This window comes from Citrus clementina, unplaced genomic scaffold (assembly GCF_000493195.1).
Source record: "Citrus clementina cultivar Clemenules unplaced genomic scaffold, Citrus_clementina_v1.0 scaffold_5, whole genome shotgun sequence".
Taxonomy (NCBI): Eukaryota; Viridiplantae; Streptophyta; class Magnoliopsida; order Sapindales; family Rutaceae; genus Citrus; species Citrus x clementina.
Window position 1 is genome coordinate 35,958,167 of NW_006262201.1, and position 16,523 is coordinate 35,974,689.

At 31.2% G+C, this 16,523-nt stretch overlaps 2 protein-coding genes across 2 annotated transcripts; one reads left to right on the forward strand and one right to left on the reverse strand.

The window, feature by feature from the left end:
• Positions 1 to 10,365: 10,365 nt before the first annotated feature.
• LOC18042249 (alpha carbonic anhydrase 7) lies at positions 10,366 to 12,158 on the forward strand. Its single transcript, XM_006433839.2, has 8 exons — positions 10,366 to 10,372; positions 10,524 to 10,547; positions 10,840 to 11,057; positions 11,207 to 11,313; positions 11,446 to 11,548; positions 11,646 to 11,813; positions 11,921 to 11,974; positions 12,069 to 12,158. The coding sequence occupies exons 1-8, from the start codon at positions 10,366 to 10,368 to the stop codon at positions 12,156 to 12,158; spliced, it is 771 nt and encodes a 256-aa protein (XP_006433902.2).
• A 2,175-nt stretch (positions 12,159 to 14,333) lies between these two features.
• On the reverse strand, positions 14,334 to 15,740 carry LOC18042250 (putative clathrin assembly protein At4g40080). Its single transcript, XM_006433840.2, has one exon. It carries the CDS (start codon positions 15,565 to 15,567, stop codon positions 14,524 to 14,526), a length of 1,044 nt encoding a protein of 347 aa, XP_006433903.1. The 5' UTR covers positions 15,568 to 15,740; the 3' UTR covers positions 14,334 to 14,523.
• Positions 15,741 to 16,523: the final 783 nt, after the last annotated feature.

Consider the following 16,523-nt stretch of genomic DNA (forward strand, 5'->3'; position numbering starts at 1 on the left):
TCACACAAACCTATGGGGTGGACTATCTAGAAACTTTTACCCCAGTGGCAAAGCTTAATACTGTAAGGATCCTTCTCACTCTTGCTACAAATTTAGATTGGCCTCTCAACCAGCTTGATATCAAGAATGCATTCTTGAATGGAGAATTGGAAGAGGAAGTTTACATGGATATGCCGCCTAGTTTTGAAGAAAAATGACATGCTGGAAGAGTTTTTCTGTTAAAAAGGTCTCTCTATGGCCTTAAACAGTCCCATAGGGCTTGGTTCGACCGATTTGGAAAAGTCTTGAAGAACTATGGTTATTCTCAAGGGCAAGCCGATCATACTATGTTCTACAAACAGTCTAAAGAAGGGAAGTTAGCTATTTTGATCGTGTATGTTGACGACATTATACTAACAGGAGATGACAAAGAAGAGCTGGAAGGATTAAAAGAAAAATTAGCTTGTGAGTTTGAAATCAAGGATCTTGGACCACTACGTTATTTTTTGGGAATGGAGGTAGCTAGAACAGCTAAAGGTACTCTAATTACACAACGGAAATAAACCCTAGATTTGCTAAAGGATACTGGTATGATTGACTGTAAACCTGCTACCACACCAGTTGAACCAAATAGCAAGTTGGGTCTTGAAGAAAATAATGCACCCGTGGAGAGGGGGAGATATCAAAGACTAGTAGGGAGATTAATTTATCTTTCCCATACTAGACCTGATATTGCTTTTGCGGTTAGCTTAGTAAGCCAGTTTATGCACTCCCTAAGAGAAGCTCACTTAGTGGCAGTAAACCGAATACTTCAATACCTGAAGTCAACACCGGGAAAGGGACTTTATTTTAATAAGGGAGAAAAAAAGAATGTAGAAGCTTTTGTTGATGCGGATTGGGCTGGAAACATCATGGATAGGAAGTCTATAACAGGTTATTGTACTAAGGTGTGGGGAAACCTTGTAACTTGGAGAAGTAAGAAGCAAATTGTAATGGCACGAAGTAGTGCAGAAGCAGAATTTCGAGCACTAGCACATGCGGTATGTGAGCTTATGTGGATATAACGTGTTCTCAAAGAATTACAGTTAATAGAAAACAGTCCTATGCAACTTTACTGTGACAATAAGGCAGCAATTAATATTGCCCATAATCCTGTCCATCATGACAGGACAAAACATGTGGAGGTAGACTGACATTTTATTAAAGAGAAATTAGAAACTGTAGTTATCTATTTGGTGTATATTGCTACAGGACAACAAACTGCAGATATGTTGACAAAAGAAATGCCTGGACACAAGTTTGAAGAGTTTGTATGCAAGCTGGGCATGAAGAATATCTATGCTCCAGCTTGAGGGGGAGTGTTGCAGATGTCAGCTATATTTTACAGAGCTGTGTGTTGACTATTGTTGTAGATGTTAGCTGTATTTTACAGCTATGTGTTGACTTAAATACTAGATTTTAGGAGATATAATCCCTAATTTTCAGGAATACTAATTTGCAATATCTTAGCTGTTTTTTACCATTTTATTCCTAGGGTGTAATGTATATAAATATGTATTCTTCTCTAATGTAATATAAGTGAAGAAGTCTGATTTTTCACATATTGTATTCTCCAATATGCCATCCTTTTTTTTTAATTTTTATTTCTACACTAGTTGGGAATTGGGAATGGCAAGCGCATTGGATAAACTTTTCGGACAAGCTTTTGGGGTCAACAAGTATCACATGTTAGGCATTTACCTGAAAGATCTTGGATTGTCATACTCTTATGTTGAATCTTGGTAGTACGTTCTGGCTGCAGCAATCTTGAAATATGTAAGCCAGCGAGATGAAGTGGCAGAGCTTTCAGGGTATGCAGGACCAGCTTTAATAGTTTGGAGGCCTTGAGCGAACATTTCTTAATTTTAAGGTCTTTCTACATTAAACAACATGACTCTGAAAGTAATATAAAATAACTCAATGTTTAACCGTCGTTAATAATATCATGAATTTTAACAATTATCGACAAAACATTTATGGTATTTAAATCACAAAGTTCATAGTTGATTCAAGTCATATATCAATACAACAAATAAAAGTATAATAAATTTTAAAAAATAAGAATAATAATAATTTAAAATAGTTAGAATGATAGCATATACAAAGTTGGCTAGTTAAGATGGATATGGTGGTTAGATGTAAGATGATGGCATTGAATTTTATAGAGAAGATCAAGGATTTTCTTTATAGATACGAAAGCAAAAATATTTTTAGTTGAATATTGTTGATTCAACATCTATTATTTTTTAGGTTTTTAATAGAGTTAATAGAATAATAAAAGTTTTAAAATCTAACATAAATAATTTCAATAGAGTAATTAATTTTTGGAAAGTATTGAACTTTTTTCTTATAATTACTAATAAAAGTTTCAAAGAGTTAAAATCATTATGACACCGTAAAAATCATATTTTTATTAAAAAATTACTTTTAAGGTAAACATTATAAAAAATATAGAGATAATTATGAATGAAAGTAATAATACGGAAATGTCTAAAAATTAACTTTTCCTACCATATATACCTATTTAAACAAATTTAGAATCTTAAAATAACTATTATTATTGTATTAATAAATAGATACTTAATTTATTGCCTTCTTAAATATGGGGTCTTACACGACAGCTTAGTTCGCCTGGTACTAGAACCGCCCCTAAGTATATGTGGCGGTGTTAGGTATTCCATTTGCCTCAGCTTGCGTTTTCGTTTCCACTGCAGAATTCCTGCATGCAGAGCCAGCTCAAGAATCGAGTGATAGCTTGGAGTTTTCTTGTTGCTGTTCTCTCACGTTGTGTACTTGTTTATGTGCCAGATTTTGGTGTTTTTGGTGCTGCTGCTGCTTTTGATATCTCAGGATGGGTTTCAGTATTTGGGATGTTTGGATACAGCGTGTTTGGTGGCTGTCCTTTAACTCGGAATGGTTTCTCAATGCGAGCCTTTTCTGGGATCTGGGACTTTGTCAAACTCTCTGCAGCTGCTGGGGTCATGCTCTGGTGTGTGTGTGTGTACATATGTCTTTTAATACTTTAAAGATTCAATTTCTGTACTAGAGGATTTCAAACCACAGAATCATTTTATGTTTTGATCTTGTTGCATTGCAGTCTGGAAAATAGGTACTGTAGAATACTGATAATGATGACTGAGTATTTAAAGAATGCCACTTTAATCATCTGTGGATGCTTTGTCATGAGTCTGGTATGTGCATCATCTTTTTTCTTTTTTTGGGTATATAGATTAATTAAATTACAATTAGGGATGGCAATGGGCACCGCCCGCAGCGGGTTTGTCATTACCAAACCCAAACCCGCACAAAATTTAAATTACCAAACCCACCCGCAACCCGCAGCGGGTTTTAATTTTTTTACAAAAACCCACCCACAGCGGGTTTTAACAATTACCAAACCCGCAATGGTATCCGGCGGATTTTTTGCGGGTTTCCGTATTTAAAATCACAAATGTTTAATATATAAATTTATAATAATAACCTCAAATTCCATATAACATAATCAATTTTATATTTAAATAATGTAAATGAAAAATTAAAATTTCCACATCAATTCAACACAAATTCTCAAATTTAAGTATAAATTACACAAATCCATTTAAAAAACACAAACTAGTATCTAAAAATAATAATTACATTTCATATTATCATTTAAAACAAGCTCCAAGAGAAGATATTCATTTCATTCACCACCATAAGCACCCATCCAACACAATGCTTATAATAATAATTAAGATTAATATTTTCAAATACTAATTCGAAAGAAAATGTCTTTAGTTTTCTTTAGATTATGACTTTAGAATAGGATATAGGCCACATACACACATACACAACTTTGAGCATTTGGCTATTTGGTAATTTAATTAATGATATTATTTTCTTTATAGATTTTTAGATTAAAATTAAATTAAAAATATTTGAAAAAAATATTGCGGGTTTGGTGGATATCTATGCGGATATCCACCGGATATAAGGTTAATACCAAACCCACCCGCATCCATGTGCGGGTTTTAATTTATAATACTAAATCCGCCCGCAACGGGCGGGTTTTGACGGGTGGGTTTGGGCGGATTTGCGGGTTTGCGGGTACAATTGCCATCCCTAATTACAATGTACGTGTAATACACGGTTAATTAATTAACTATTTTCTAATTTCTTTATCCTTCCCTGCTTGTACGAAATTGTAGTACGAGTATCAGTGGATGGCAGATGATGATTCCTATTGCTTGCTTTGCTGCAACAGAGTACAAATTTTGGACTCAAACATATCTTTCTTTCCGAATTTACTAATTAACAGTTATTTATCCACTGATTTCATTTTCTTTCATAAGTTTCCTTGTACTAATTTTGCGGAGTTTGGATTAGCTAATGAGCTAAGAGCTGGGAATGGTAAGGCTGCAAAATTTGCAACCAAAGCGACATTTATTTCGTTAAAATTTGCAAACAAAATTTGTTTCCCACGAATGAAAAATTATGATAATTTTTTAATTTATTTCATTTTGCATATAAAGATAACATAAATTAAAGCGACATTTTTTATCAAGGAGATGCAGCTGCATTCATGGGATCCCGAGGCACTCGGTCACTCACTTCATTTTTCATTCATTGTATTCACTTAATCCGGTGATTTAAAAATAGTATTTATGTCTCAATAATCACATGTCAATTTACATTAAAATTTTAAATTTTATTATTATTCTATTGTCTCCTATAGGCAAATTTTGTGACTCCAATCAACCATTTGATATCAAGATTAACATCAATAATTATAAAACAAACTGTATTATATTAATACTTCAATAATTATTCAAGAGACATACGGATTGTTTATAAATTTCAACATATGATGATAATACAATCCACATCCAGAAATACTCAACAAATCAAGCAATATGATACAGACCATAAATATAATCCTCACACATATAATATAATCATTAATTACATGATCATCAATTAATAGAAGAGAACAAAGCTTTAGCCACTGCCACCTGCATGAAATTGGCTCCTGGGAATACCGTGGTGGTTAGTTAGATCGATTGCAGGGGCCTCAGGTTTCACATTCTGGTCGTCCTCCTCCGCCAGTACCCGGCCGCTACTCCTATGATGCACGTCATAGGAATAGGTTTCGGTATTTAAAGCCCTTCCGTTTGCAGCCAAGCAAGAGCACAGCAGTACCGCAAGCACCACAGCAAGCCCTAAAAGCCTCATTCTTCCACTCATTTGATCTCTTCTCCGATCACTGTTATATAAAGTTCGGACAAAATTCAAGTTTAATAATGCATCTGAGTCTCATTTATATATACGATAAAATTTATAACAAATTTTTTTTTTCTTTTCAAAAAAGAAAAAAGCAATAACAAGAAGATTATAGATGGTCAGATAATAACAATATCTACGCCTAGTTGGAGATGCATTTAGGATATTTACTTACCTAGCTAAAGATTGAGAGCTAAGAGTTTGGTGATGATTTGTGCGGAGGAATGAGAAGTTTGAACTCTTTATATAGAGGCATATGCTAGGGTTAATCGACGGATATAATATAAATTAACTTGGTGGAAAACATTTTGGGTTTTCCCGGTGCATGCTCTCTCATCCGTTGATTCTTGCTACGTATGTATTTGCTCTAACATAATTAAATGAGAGATACACATGTTAAGAATCAAACAGATAACAGAGTATAAACAAAAAAATATCCAAGATTTTCTCAATTTGTTGATGGATTTATCCACCAAGAGAGGCAATATTAAGTGGGATGGCCATATTATCTAATAAAAATTATTTTTAAAACTATTAGAATGATAGAGTTAAGCAAAACGATTTCTCCAAATCAGCACTATGAATAGGAAATTTCCACATTAGCAAATAGACAATTCTAAACCAAAAGTCAACTAGGCACAAGGGAGAAGCTGTTGCATTGTGATGTCAAACCATACTCTTAATAAGTAACTCATACGTCTTCAAACCTTCCTTAGAACTTAACATTTGTGAAGCGGGTTTAATTCTGGCGAGATATTTGGAGGTTGTTCTGGATTAAAGATTAAGCACTTATTGCCAAATTAATTAAATTATAGTTTTGGTATTCTAGTTGAACAACTGTAGCTTAAAAGTTATTATTTTAAAGAGTTTGATAAATACTTACTGTTGAAGTTTGGAAGTTAGATTAATTTTATTATAATATCTTTACTATTTTTATTAAAATTATTCTTTATTTTGTTTGTCAGCAAATATGAATTAAAAAAAAAAAAGGTGTCCTAATTAATCTAGAATATTTTTGAATACCCATAGCCATAAAATCAAAATTGTGAGTCCATTTGACAACTCAATATGCTATACAATATATTTCTTCAACCAAGGAGTTCTTCTTTATTTGTTTATTTTTCCGTTATAAGATTAACTACAAAGCTAAAAGACTTGACTATTGCTAAATTTCTTTATCATTCGTTTGTAATTGCTCGCATTAACTTTGATAAATTTAGCAAACAAATGGCCGCTGAAAGTGCTGTCGGAAGATAAACTTTCTGATCGAAAACTCCTTCTCCACTACTAGTGAATCAAATTCAATTTCTAGTAATTACAAAAGATAGCATTCCCATTTTGATAAATATTGCTTACATATGTGTGCTTATCGTTATCGAGTTGTGTCTTCATCTTTTATTAGTACCACTGGATGGCAAATTGGCAATGCTAAGCACCAAGCTATCATTATATCAACTAATTATTATGGTTCAAATTTCATCCCAGTAATTATGATTTTAATATTTGACTGTTTAAGCAATTATTATAGCTGCATCCACCAATAGAATAGCTAGTAAATGCCTAAATGGTTTGGATTATGGTGGTAAAAATCATTTAATTTCTTTCTATATGCATGCACCAATTCATATCTAGCGACAGATTGAGTGCCACATGGCAAGTATTTTAATTATTAATATTTAGATTTTTAAAAAATGAGAAAAATGAAAATCTAAAACAGCTTTTTGAATCACAAAACAATAGTTTTCTGATCTTGTATCTCAATCTCTTGTAATTGGTGTTTCTTCTTGTCTTGATTAAATAATGCTAGGGACTTAATATTTGAGTCTCAAGTAGTATGTGCCACTCATTTATTGGATGACAAATTTCATAAGTTATAAAATTACTATTCTACCATACAAATAAATGAATATCACACTAGTTGAAACTCAAATGTTGAGATCTCTAACATTACTTTTATTATTTTGTCAATAAAATTATATAATTGTCATCTCATAATTTAACTATTGGGGCTAAGGGCCTGTTTGGGATTGCTTTGAAAGACTCAAGAGTGATTTTAAAAAGTTAAAAGCTAATTTTGATGTTTGATAAATTTTTCTAAATATCACTTTTGCAAAATCATTTATTCTATAGCAAATTTTGAAAAATAAGGAAGCAGTAGCTTATCAAAATTTGATTTTTTAAAATCAGTTTTATAATTAATTTAATTTCAATTAGATCCTCACATAAAATTATCTTCATTCAATTAGGAAATAAAAACTTATAAAATTTAAAGAGATTGTTATTACCAATTATATTGAGATAACAAAATAAAAAAAATTTATTTTAGTTATCAAGCATTATAGATGCACAATAAAAAAAATTATATGTACATATTTATAAATTTGTAAATAAATTTTATTCAACATTATATTTATTTTAGTCATTTGAATTTTTATAGCAGTTCAACAATAAGATTTACAACTAATAATAGATCAACACATACAACTGTTTTTAAAACTCATAGTACTTTTATAATTAAATTTTATTAAACTTTTAATTGATTCTCTTTATAGTTAATTATTTTTACTTTAAAAGTCACAACATTACCAAACTAACCCTAAGTATTAATATAAATTCACTCTTGTCGTTAAAAAAAAAAAACTATGTATATTAATTAATTTGTGTGGCTTTTTGAGTTCAGATGGAAGTCAATGTTTTAGTTTTATATTCTAATCAAAATCTTTATTACGTAAAAATTTAGCTGGCAGGGGATCTTCAAGTATTATTTTTTTAAAAAAAATCTTGAGCTATGTCTAGAAAAAGCAGGGGAGAAGTTGGATATTCAACCAAAAAAAAAAAAGTGTTACCATCAATTTTTTCTTTAATATTCTATATGATAAAGTCCGTGCCGAGCATCTGAAGAGAATTCCATATCATTTAAAAAAAAAATGAGTCTCCTTAAGTTACATTTATTTGAACTTACATCCATCAAAAGCAAGGGAAAAAATAAGATATTGAGTCTATATGGTCTACTTACATATTACTCATTTTTGTATTATTTTTATTAGTTATAAGTTAAAATAATAATAATGTAATTTAAAGATTGCCTTAAAAAAAATGACGAATTCTGAATAATGTCACTAAATTTTACAGTCATGGACGCTCTAGATACTTCCAACATTAAATTATTTGGTTGGTCTACAATGCATAAAAGGAAAAAAATTTGTGTGAAACAGTACAGTAATATTTTATCATGTAGTAAAATAGTGAATTTTATTATAGAATCTATTGATATTTTAATATTAAATTTAGTGGTCCCATAACGAGGCTCACTATTGGTCCTCAATAAAATTCTCCATTCTACCTCACGATAAAATATCACTAGACAAATAATTCTCGCATAAAGATATCAAGTGGTGCGATAAGGCGCTGAAAGTCCATCTTGACTTTTGGCCACCATGCTGCATTTTTGTTGATTACTTTATGGTGATAGTTCAAACCATTTATTTTAAAAAATGAAACACTCTTTTACTAATTATTAGATATGATAGAGTGTGTGGGTTCTGCCATTTATCACTATGCTAGCTCCACACGTGGATAACTAATTATTAATCCATAAAATTATAAATAGTACAAAAATTTCTAACATTTGAGTTTCAAAATTATTTATTACTTTATTATATCATCTACTAGATGAATAACACATAACACTTGAAATACTAATAAAAAAAAGTATATCATTACTCAAAACAAGTAGTTGATTTAATGCAAATCAACTAAGATGAGGATCAATAATTTAGATGAAAATTATCTTAATTTTCAAGAGACAAGACATTTTTTTTTAAGGTTGGAGTAGGCAAAATAAAAAATTAATTTTTAGTTCCCTCCTTCTTAATTTGAACATAGATGAATAAAAAAAAATTACTCAAAAACTAGTAAGTTAAGTCCTCAAGGACAAGAAGACATTTGATTAGCCATTTTATTTAGTTTATATAACATCAATTCAATTATAATAAGTTCGGTTGAAAAAAACATGTTGGATCTATTTAAGTTGAGGAATGCTTGATTCATTTTTTTTTTTTTCCTCCCAATTTGTTAAGCCAAGACATGCTAGATAGCATTTCTCTTAACGAAAGATTCTGCTCCTTCAGACAATTTCACGGAGTAAATTTAGAACAACTATATAATAAAATATCTGTATCAATAATTGATTTTGTAACCTCCATAATGCAATAATTGATTTTGTAAGGGTGCATTTCCATATACAAAATTTAGAACAACTATATAATAAAATATCTATATCAACACATAAAGAGCACTTATCAAAAGATTAAAAAAAAAACATAAAGAGTAAAGTTCAGAGATACTTGATAGAAAATATGGGAGCCTTAATATGGTCAAATTATGACCACCATCAATATCAACTATTAAACAAACTTAAATTTGGTCATTAACCAAAAGTAACTGACGAAAATGGTTGAAACAAATGGGACAAATTAAGGCATTGTTTTATAACTCTCATCTTATTACTCACCATATTAACAATATATTAGTATGGCTAATTTAATATTTTGTGTATTTCGAGATAATAGATCGAATAAAAAATTTTCAGAAAATCAAAATAAATAAAAACAGATTGGACCAGTTCTTTAGCGCCTGCTTAATTTTACATTAAAAACAAAATCCATAAAAGATAATGACAAGTTTGAGTATCATTTGTTTTATAATACAAAACCGACCAGGACAAACGTCCAAATTTAGATGTTTCTTGCTCGATGTTTTTTGTCCGACAAGTGATTTTTATTTAATTATATAAGATTTTACATTTCCTCCAAGTTATCGATCTTTAATTACCTTATTCAAACGTTTGGGGATGGAAGTAACGAACCTGATAATGCATCCAATTAACGAACAGATTTATATACAAATTAACCTTATAATGTTGTTATCAACCCTAGATTCGTCATCGGAGACCTTAGTCAATTGGAAGGATACACAAGATTCTTTGGTATAATATGGTTAGCAAGCCCCTTCTCATATGACCTTGAAAAGAATTACGAAAATTCTTTTTTATTACAATAAAGAAACCTTTAGTGCATTCATATCGGAATGGAGGGTATATAAGCAGAGAATCTCTGATAGCTAGTGGGCAGTTAATCAAATACATGTGTTAATTAAGTCTTGAAAAGCTAAAAAAAAAAAAATGGAGAAACTTGCAACCGAACTCTTGTTTTATCGTTTCTTTGCTGTTATTCTTTTGCTTTCAGGCTCAGCAATGTCTAAAGAATTTGGTAAGAATTATATTGGCCAGAAAGTTGAAATTAACTCCTTTCTTTTCCATCTTTCTCACATCTTTTTTTTTTTTTTTTTCCTACAATTACTATTTAAAAAATATCAACTTTCGGACAACCTTTCTTGATCATCTTGTTACGTGCAACTGTATGCAATGTGTATCCTGATCTTCGTGTTTTAGTAATCTAATGAATGCATGCCGCATATATACATACAGCAGTATCTCTCTCTTGGTTGCAATTGTTTAATTTTCTTTGTAAATTTAAAAATGATTTTATGATGGGCATGCAGATGAAGAGAAGGAGTTCAATTATGAAAAAGGAGGTGAGCATGGGCCAGATCGATGGGGAGAGATTCATAGCGAATGGAGTGCTTGTAAAAATGGAACAATGCAGTCTCCCATCGATCTGTTGAATGAAAGAGTTGTAGTAGTTTCCCATTTAGGAAGGCTTAAAAGAAGTTACAAGCCTTCTAATGCCACTCTCAGGAATAGGGGCCATGATATTATGGTGACGTAAATTAAATTAGAATGTACCAAAATGAAAATTATTTATTTATTTATTATTATTTGAATTGAATTCGGTGAAATAAAATATATATATATATATATAGCTAGGAAGGTTAATTAATCCCTTTGAATTATTATTTTTGGATGCAGTTACAATGGAAAGGCGGTGCAGGAACTATTTTGATAAATGGAACTAAATATGTATTGCAACAGTGCCACTGGCACTCACCTTCGGAGCACACCATCGATGGCAAGAGGTACCTTTTTTTTAAAAATAAATAAATAAATGTTCACAATATATATAACAACTTAAACATCAGCTAGTTATGAACTAAATAAAATGGGAGAACATTCTTCTTTAACATCTTTCCAATATAATTTAACTGCAGATTTGCTCTGGAGGCTCACATGGTTCATGAGAGCCATGATGGCAAAGTTGCTGTCGTAGGAATCGTGTACAAGATTGGAAGACCTGATTCTTTCTTGGCATCGGTAGATTACCGAGGGACCAAATCGTGCCGTCTTAAATTTTAATTTGGCTCGCCCATCAGCTTTTTTTCGCTTATTTTCTCTTTCAATTTTTAATCAGATATCGGATCATTTAAGAAACATTTCGGGTTCAAATGAAAGAGATGCAACAGTTGGTGTTATTGATCCAAGGGCCATAAAGATTGGCAGCTCAAAATATTACAGATACATTGGCTCTCTTACAGTTCCTCCCTGCACAGAAAATGTTACGTGGACTATTGTTAGAAAGGTTTGCCACAATTATAGCTTTTTAAAACTAATTAATCCTCAAGATTTAATTTGTTGTTAACGTTTAATTAATTATTTGCATCTTATTTCACTTAACTCTCATTTCAGGTGAGGAGCGTGACAAGAGAGCAAGTGAGAGTACTTCGTGTAGCCGTACATGATGTAAGTTCGTTTCGCGTAACAAGTTTATATTTACCCACTTATATTTTATAACTAGTAAATAAAATCTTAAATACATAAACTCTCAACTTTGCAGGAATCGAATACTAATGCAAGACCATTACAGCCTCTAAACATGCGGTCCGTGAAACTTTACAAACCGGATGAAGAGAATGAAAATTGTTAATACAAATTTAATTAGCTGGTTATGATATTCTTCTGCTATTAAAACTGGATTGTGTAACGATCTTCAGTATGCGGAGAGTAAATTAATAATTAATTAGTCTGTGGAAACTGATTTTTAGTCACATTTCCGTGTAATTTTTCATTTATTTTCCTCTCACATGGTCTAAAGCTATAGCAAGCTGGATTTACTGCTTTCAGCTCGTTATCTTTTATTTATTGCGGCTGTTGTATTTATTGTTGAGGACATTATCTTGCATAAACAAGTCCAAATTTTAAATTCAATTATAAAAAGCATAATTTTTTAGTGAAACTTCAAACATTTAGATCCAATTAACTAGCGATCAATAGTTGGAAAAAATGAAATTAAAAATTAATATTCTACAATAATGTTCATAGAGTGAAACTTTCCTAAGTTCATCCTCTTAATTTCTTAAATGTTAATACATGCACATTTATCTGAATATTAATCAATTACTAGTTACTACAGTGATAGTGGAAAATTAAAAATTAAAATAAAAACAGGTGATACGATTTTATTAAGTTGGCTCATATGTTGAGACAGTTTATCGTAAACTTACTTTTAGAAATTATAATTGAAGGTTGATAAGCGGTATAATTAATTGAGTGGAGCTTTTGACACCTATCCAATTCTTATAAAACTCTTTTTGGATGTTATTTCCTAAAATATGTTCAGTTTTATTAATAAAATATAAATCCATGTATTAAAATTAATTACCGTTCTATAAAATTTTACCCAAACAATATTTCTTTAAATTACATACAAATCCTAAAACATTAAATTTATCTTAAATTTTTTTAATTATATGATTTATCTTTATACATCTAAATTGCTAGGAATTTTTTAAAAAATATTTTTAATTATAGTTTGAAATATAAATATAAATTATGAAATTGAGTGAATTGTAAAAAAAATTGTTAAAAGAATAATATATTTAATGTTTAATTCTCATTCATAATAAGAAATGAATTAATTTGTGTTAGGTTATTCAAATAATTTCAATTAAAAGAGTGTTTTAAGTGGAATTTTGCGGAGTGTCAAAAGACTTATATAACGTTTATTTTTTTATTTGAAATCTAAATGGGTCTGAATTTTTTTAAAGTCTGAATGAGTCTTAATACGAAAATCTGAATGACATGTTTGTTTTTCTTTTTTTAATATCTGAATATAAGTGATATCTTGTTTGCTTTTACAATAAAAAATATCTTAAACTTGGTTGTTTGACATTTATGTCGTTGTAAATTAAAACAAAAAAAGAGGATTACATTTTATAGTTTAGGAAATAAGTTATTTTACAGAGATATTTTTGGAATATAACATTTACTTGTCATTCAGACATTTTTCCATTCAGATAAAAGTCACAAAAGTTTACTTTTTCTATTCAGATGTAAATGTCTGAAAAGAATACATAAGTTCCAAAAAACTAACAAGTAAATTTTAAAAAAGGTATGAAATTAATAAAATATCATACTTCAGACATTTAACAAATAGCCTCTTACTCTAATTAATTATTTGTTGGGTGGGTTTGTTTCTTGGGCTTTTTGGTTACAATATGTTGGGTTGGTGCCGTTTGGCATGGACTGGATTCTAGAGACAAGCCTTTTTTGGTGTCCAACTCTCAGTGTCAGCTGGCTTCGGGGTCATGCTTCTGTATTTATTTGGTTTCTTCCTCTGTGAACTTCTCATCGTGCGTCCAGAATTATCATGAATCATATGCAATTGAACACTTCATTGACAGTAATCAAAATTGATGTTTATTTGCTAAAAGATTGCGTTAGCGGGTAAATACTGCTTGAGTTTCTAGAGTTTGAGCTAATTACCATTTGATTTATATGTTAAATATCAAGAATAATGCGATATATATAAAAGTTAGATCAATCATAAGGATTAACTCCATAATTGGCACAGGCGTCCTAATTAATACACTAAAAAAATAAATTATTTTTACCTCAAGTCTATATACTTAGTCGAGATTTATTCCCCATTAGTTTGGCATAATATCTCTGTACCACAAAATAATGAAAAAAATATTTTGGAAAACACAACATCAACATTCAAGAATGAACTAACCTTTAGAGTAATTTTTTAGGGAAAAAGAAACAAATAAGAAAAATATGAGAAATCAGTGATATACACACATTAAAATTTATAGCACCACAAAAATCTAAACATCAAGAATTATGAAGAAATTCCCATTGTATTACATTAGGGAAACCCGGTTACGTCCATATTCTATTTTCTATTAACAAAGTATTATTTTTTCACACCTAATTAACATAAAATTCAGTCAAACAAAATAACCGATCTATGCAGCAGCAAAATGAGAAACCGGGTTCATTTGTACAGGTCATCTAACTGTAGATACAGTTAAAGAAACCCGGTCCAAGCCCAACCATGAACCGTCGGATGTGAACCGGAACGGCTGTCGGGACCACTCCCTTGTCTCGTCCCTTTTCATTATTCTCACTAAAGCCATCTCCTCTGCCTTTTTATTCATCATCGTCTCGATTTTCATCTTTGTTTCGCCAATCAGGTGCCACAGTCCATCATTCTTCTTCCTATTCACAAATAACAATGACAATCTCTCTTTACAATCTTCAAATTTCTTCAAAGCACTCATGAACAAAGTCAACTGATCAACACTTAAACTCGTCATTCTCTCATCAAGTTCAACAACTCGGAGGGAGATTTCACGTTGTATTAGTCTGTAATCTTCACTGACCAATCTCACAATCTCGTACACCAGATTGTTCCTTTGAAGATGCAACGAGTTGGGCACGTTGCTTATCTCTTGAACAAACCCTACAAGAGCATCTATCTCTATCAACAAATCTGAGCTTAACAAAGCAAAAATCTTCTCTTCTTTGTCCTTATGATTCTTCTTGGAATCAGAAGATGAAAGGTGATAACCTAAAACCCTAGACACCGTTAAATTTTGCTCCAAGACGGTCGCGTACCATCTTATCCATGCAGACAGCTCCCACGATTCTGGGTCCGAATCATCATGAAATTCAGACAGATTAAGAAAGTTTCGGCCGCCGAGAGTTGGAAATATGGAAAGCTGATCTTTTAAAATAAACGAATCCTTTGTAATGATATTATGGATTGTGTACAGACACTTTAGGGCAACAAAAGTATCGCGCGTGCCATGCAGGCGGTCCATGAGAGCTTGGATGCATGCGCATGCCCTGGGGCGGGACCCGTTGCCGGAGGATATTACGGCGTCGATGCGATTAATAGACGGTGGAGAAGACGAGCCGTGGGTGGTGGCTCGGAGGATTGCACGGCGGATGAAGGAGGTCTGGCGTTTGGTTGATAATGTTGTTTTGATTAAGGAGGCTTTGTCTTTGAGGACGCCATTGAAAATTCTTAGCTGCTTTAGGCGGCCCATTAATTCAACGGAGATGGGTGGACTTGGGAGAATTTTGTGATCTAAATAGACACAAGTGAAAATACACGCGTAAGAAACGTATAAAGATTGCTTAATAATGTTGTCAATGGTTGAGCCAGTCTATTGTCAAGTGTCAACGTTTACACCAGTTTAAAACAAATTGCAAATTGAATACCAACACTAATTATTGACATTTTGTTCAATAATTTGAGTAATATAAGAAAATATTGTATACCTTTGTTCAAGTATGGTGTATATGGTTGTATACGAGTAGATAAAAAAAAAAAAAACCTCTAATATATGTATATTTGAGAAAGTATTATTGTTGTTGTTGTTATTAACAATAATTATTTAAAAAAATAATCATCACAATTATTATAACAAGTGATGACAATAATAGATTATTTTATTAACTTGCAACGATTTGTTTCGATTCCAGACAAAATAAACATTTTAATGGTAATGCAGTTCATTCTGATTCTAATTTTTATAGTTAAAATAAATAATTTATTACGATTCTTATTAATTATTCCTATTTTAGCCCATTCTAATTACAGTTCATTTCAATTTCAACACATTCCAATTACTAATAAAAAACATATACGGGTGAATGTATGTGTGAAAAAATGCAGGAGAAAGTATATATGTACTTAAAAGCGCCTTTCTACAGACAATTTCTTAATTACTTTTACAAATCCTCGAGATGGATGGCGCACAAGAACCATTTTGACTGCTTCAACTATTTATATAAATCAGACACAATCATGTGCGCCTTAGACAACTTGATTGAACCCCTGGAAAATTAAAGAAACGAAAAGGCCGAGTACTTTTGATGCAATGGGACAGCGTTGATGGAGTTGTTGAGCTTTCATTTTTCAGAAGGAAATGACCGTATTGCATAAGTTAGAAAAACAAGGGAGGGGAAATAATAAATATGACAAAATTAAAGCTTTGAG

Bases quoted from the DNA above. Each gene is read 5' to 3' on its own strand.
- LOC18042249 (XM_006433839.2), top strand. The intron at 10,548-10,839 runs GTAAGAATTATA...ATGGGCATGCAG, and splicing joins AGCAATGTCTAAAGAATTTG to ATGAAGAGAAGGAGTTCAAT. The intron at 11,814-11,920 runs GTTTGCCACAAT...CTCTCATTTCAG, and splicing joins CGTGGACTATTGTTAGAAAG to GTGAGGAGCGTGACAAGAGA.
- LOC18042250 (XM_006433840.2), bottom strand. From the start codon at position 15,567: ATGGGCCGCCTAAAGCAGCTAAGAATTTTCAATGGCGTCCTCAAAGAC.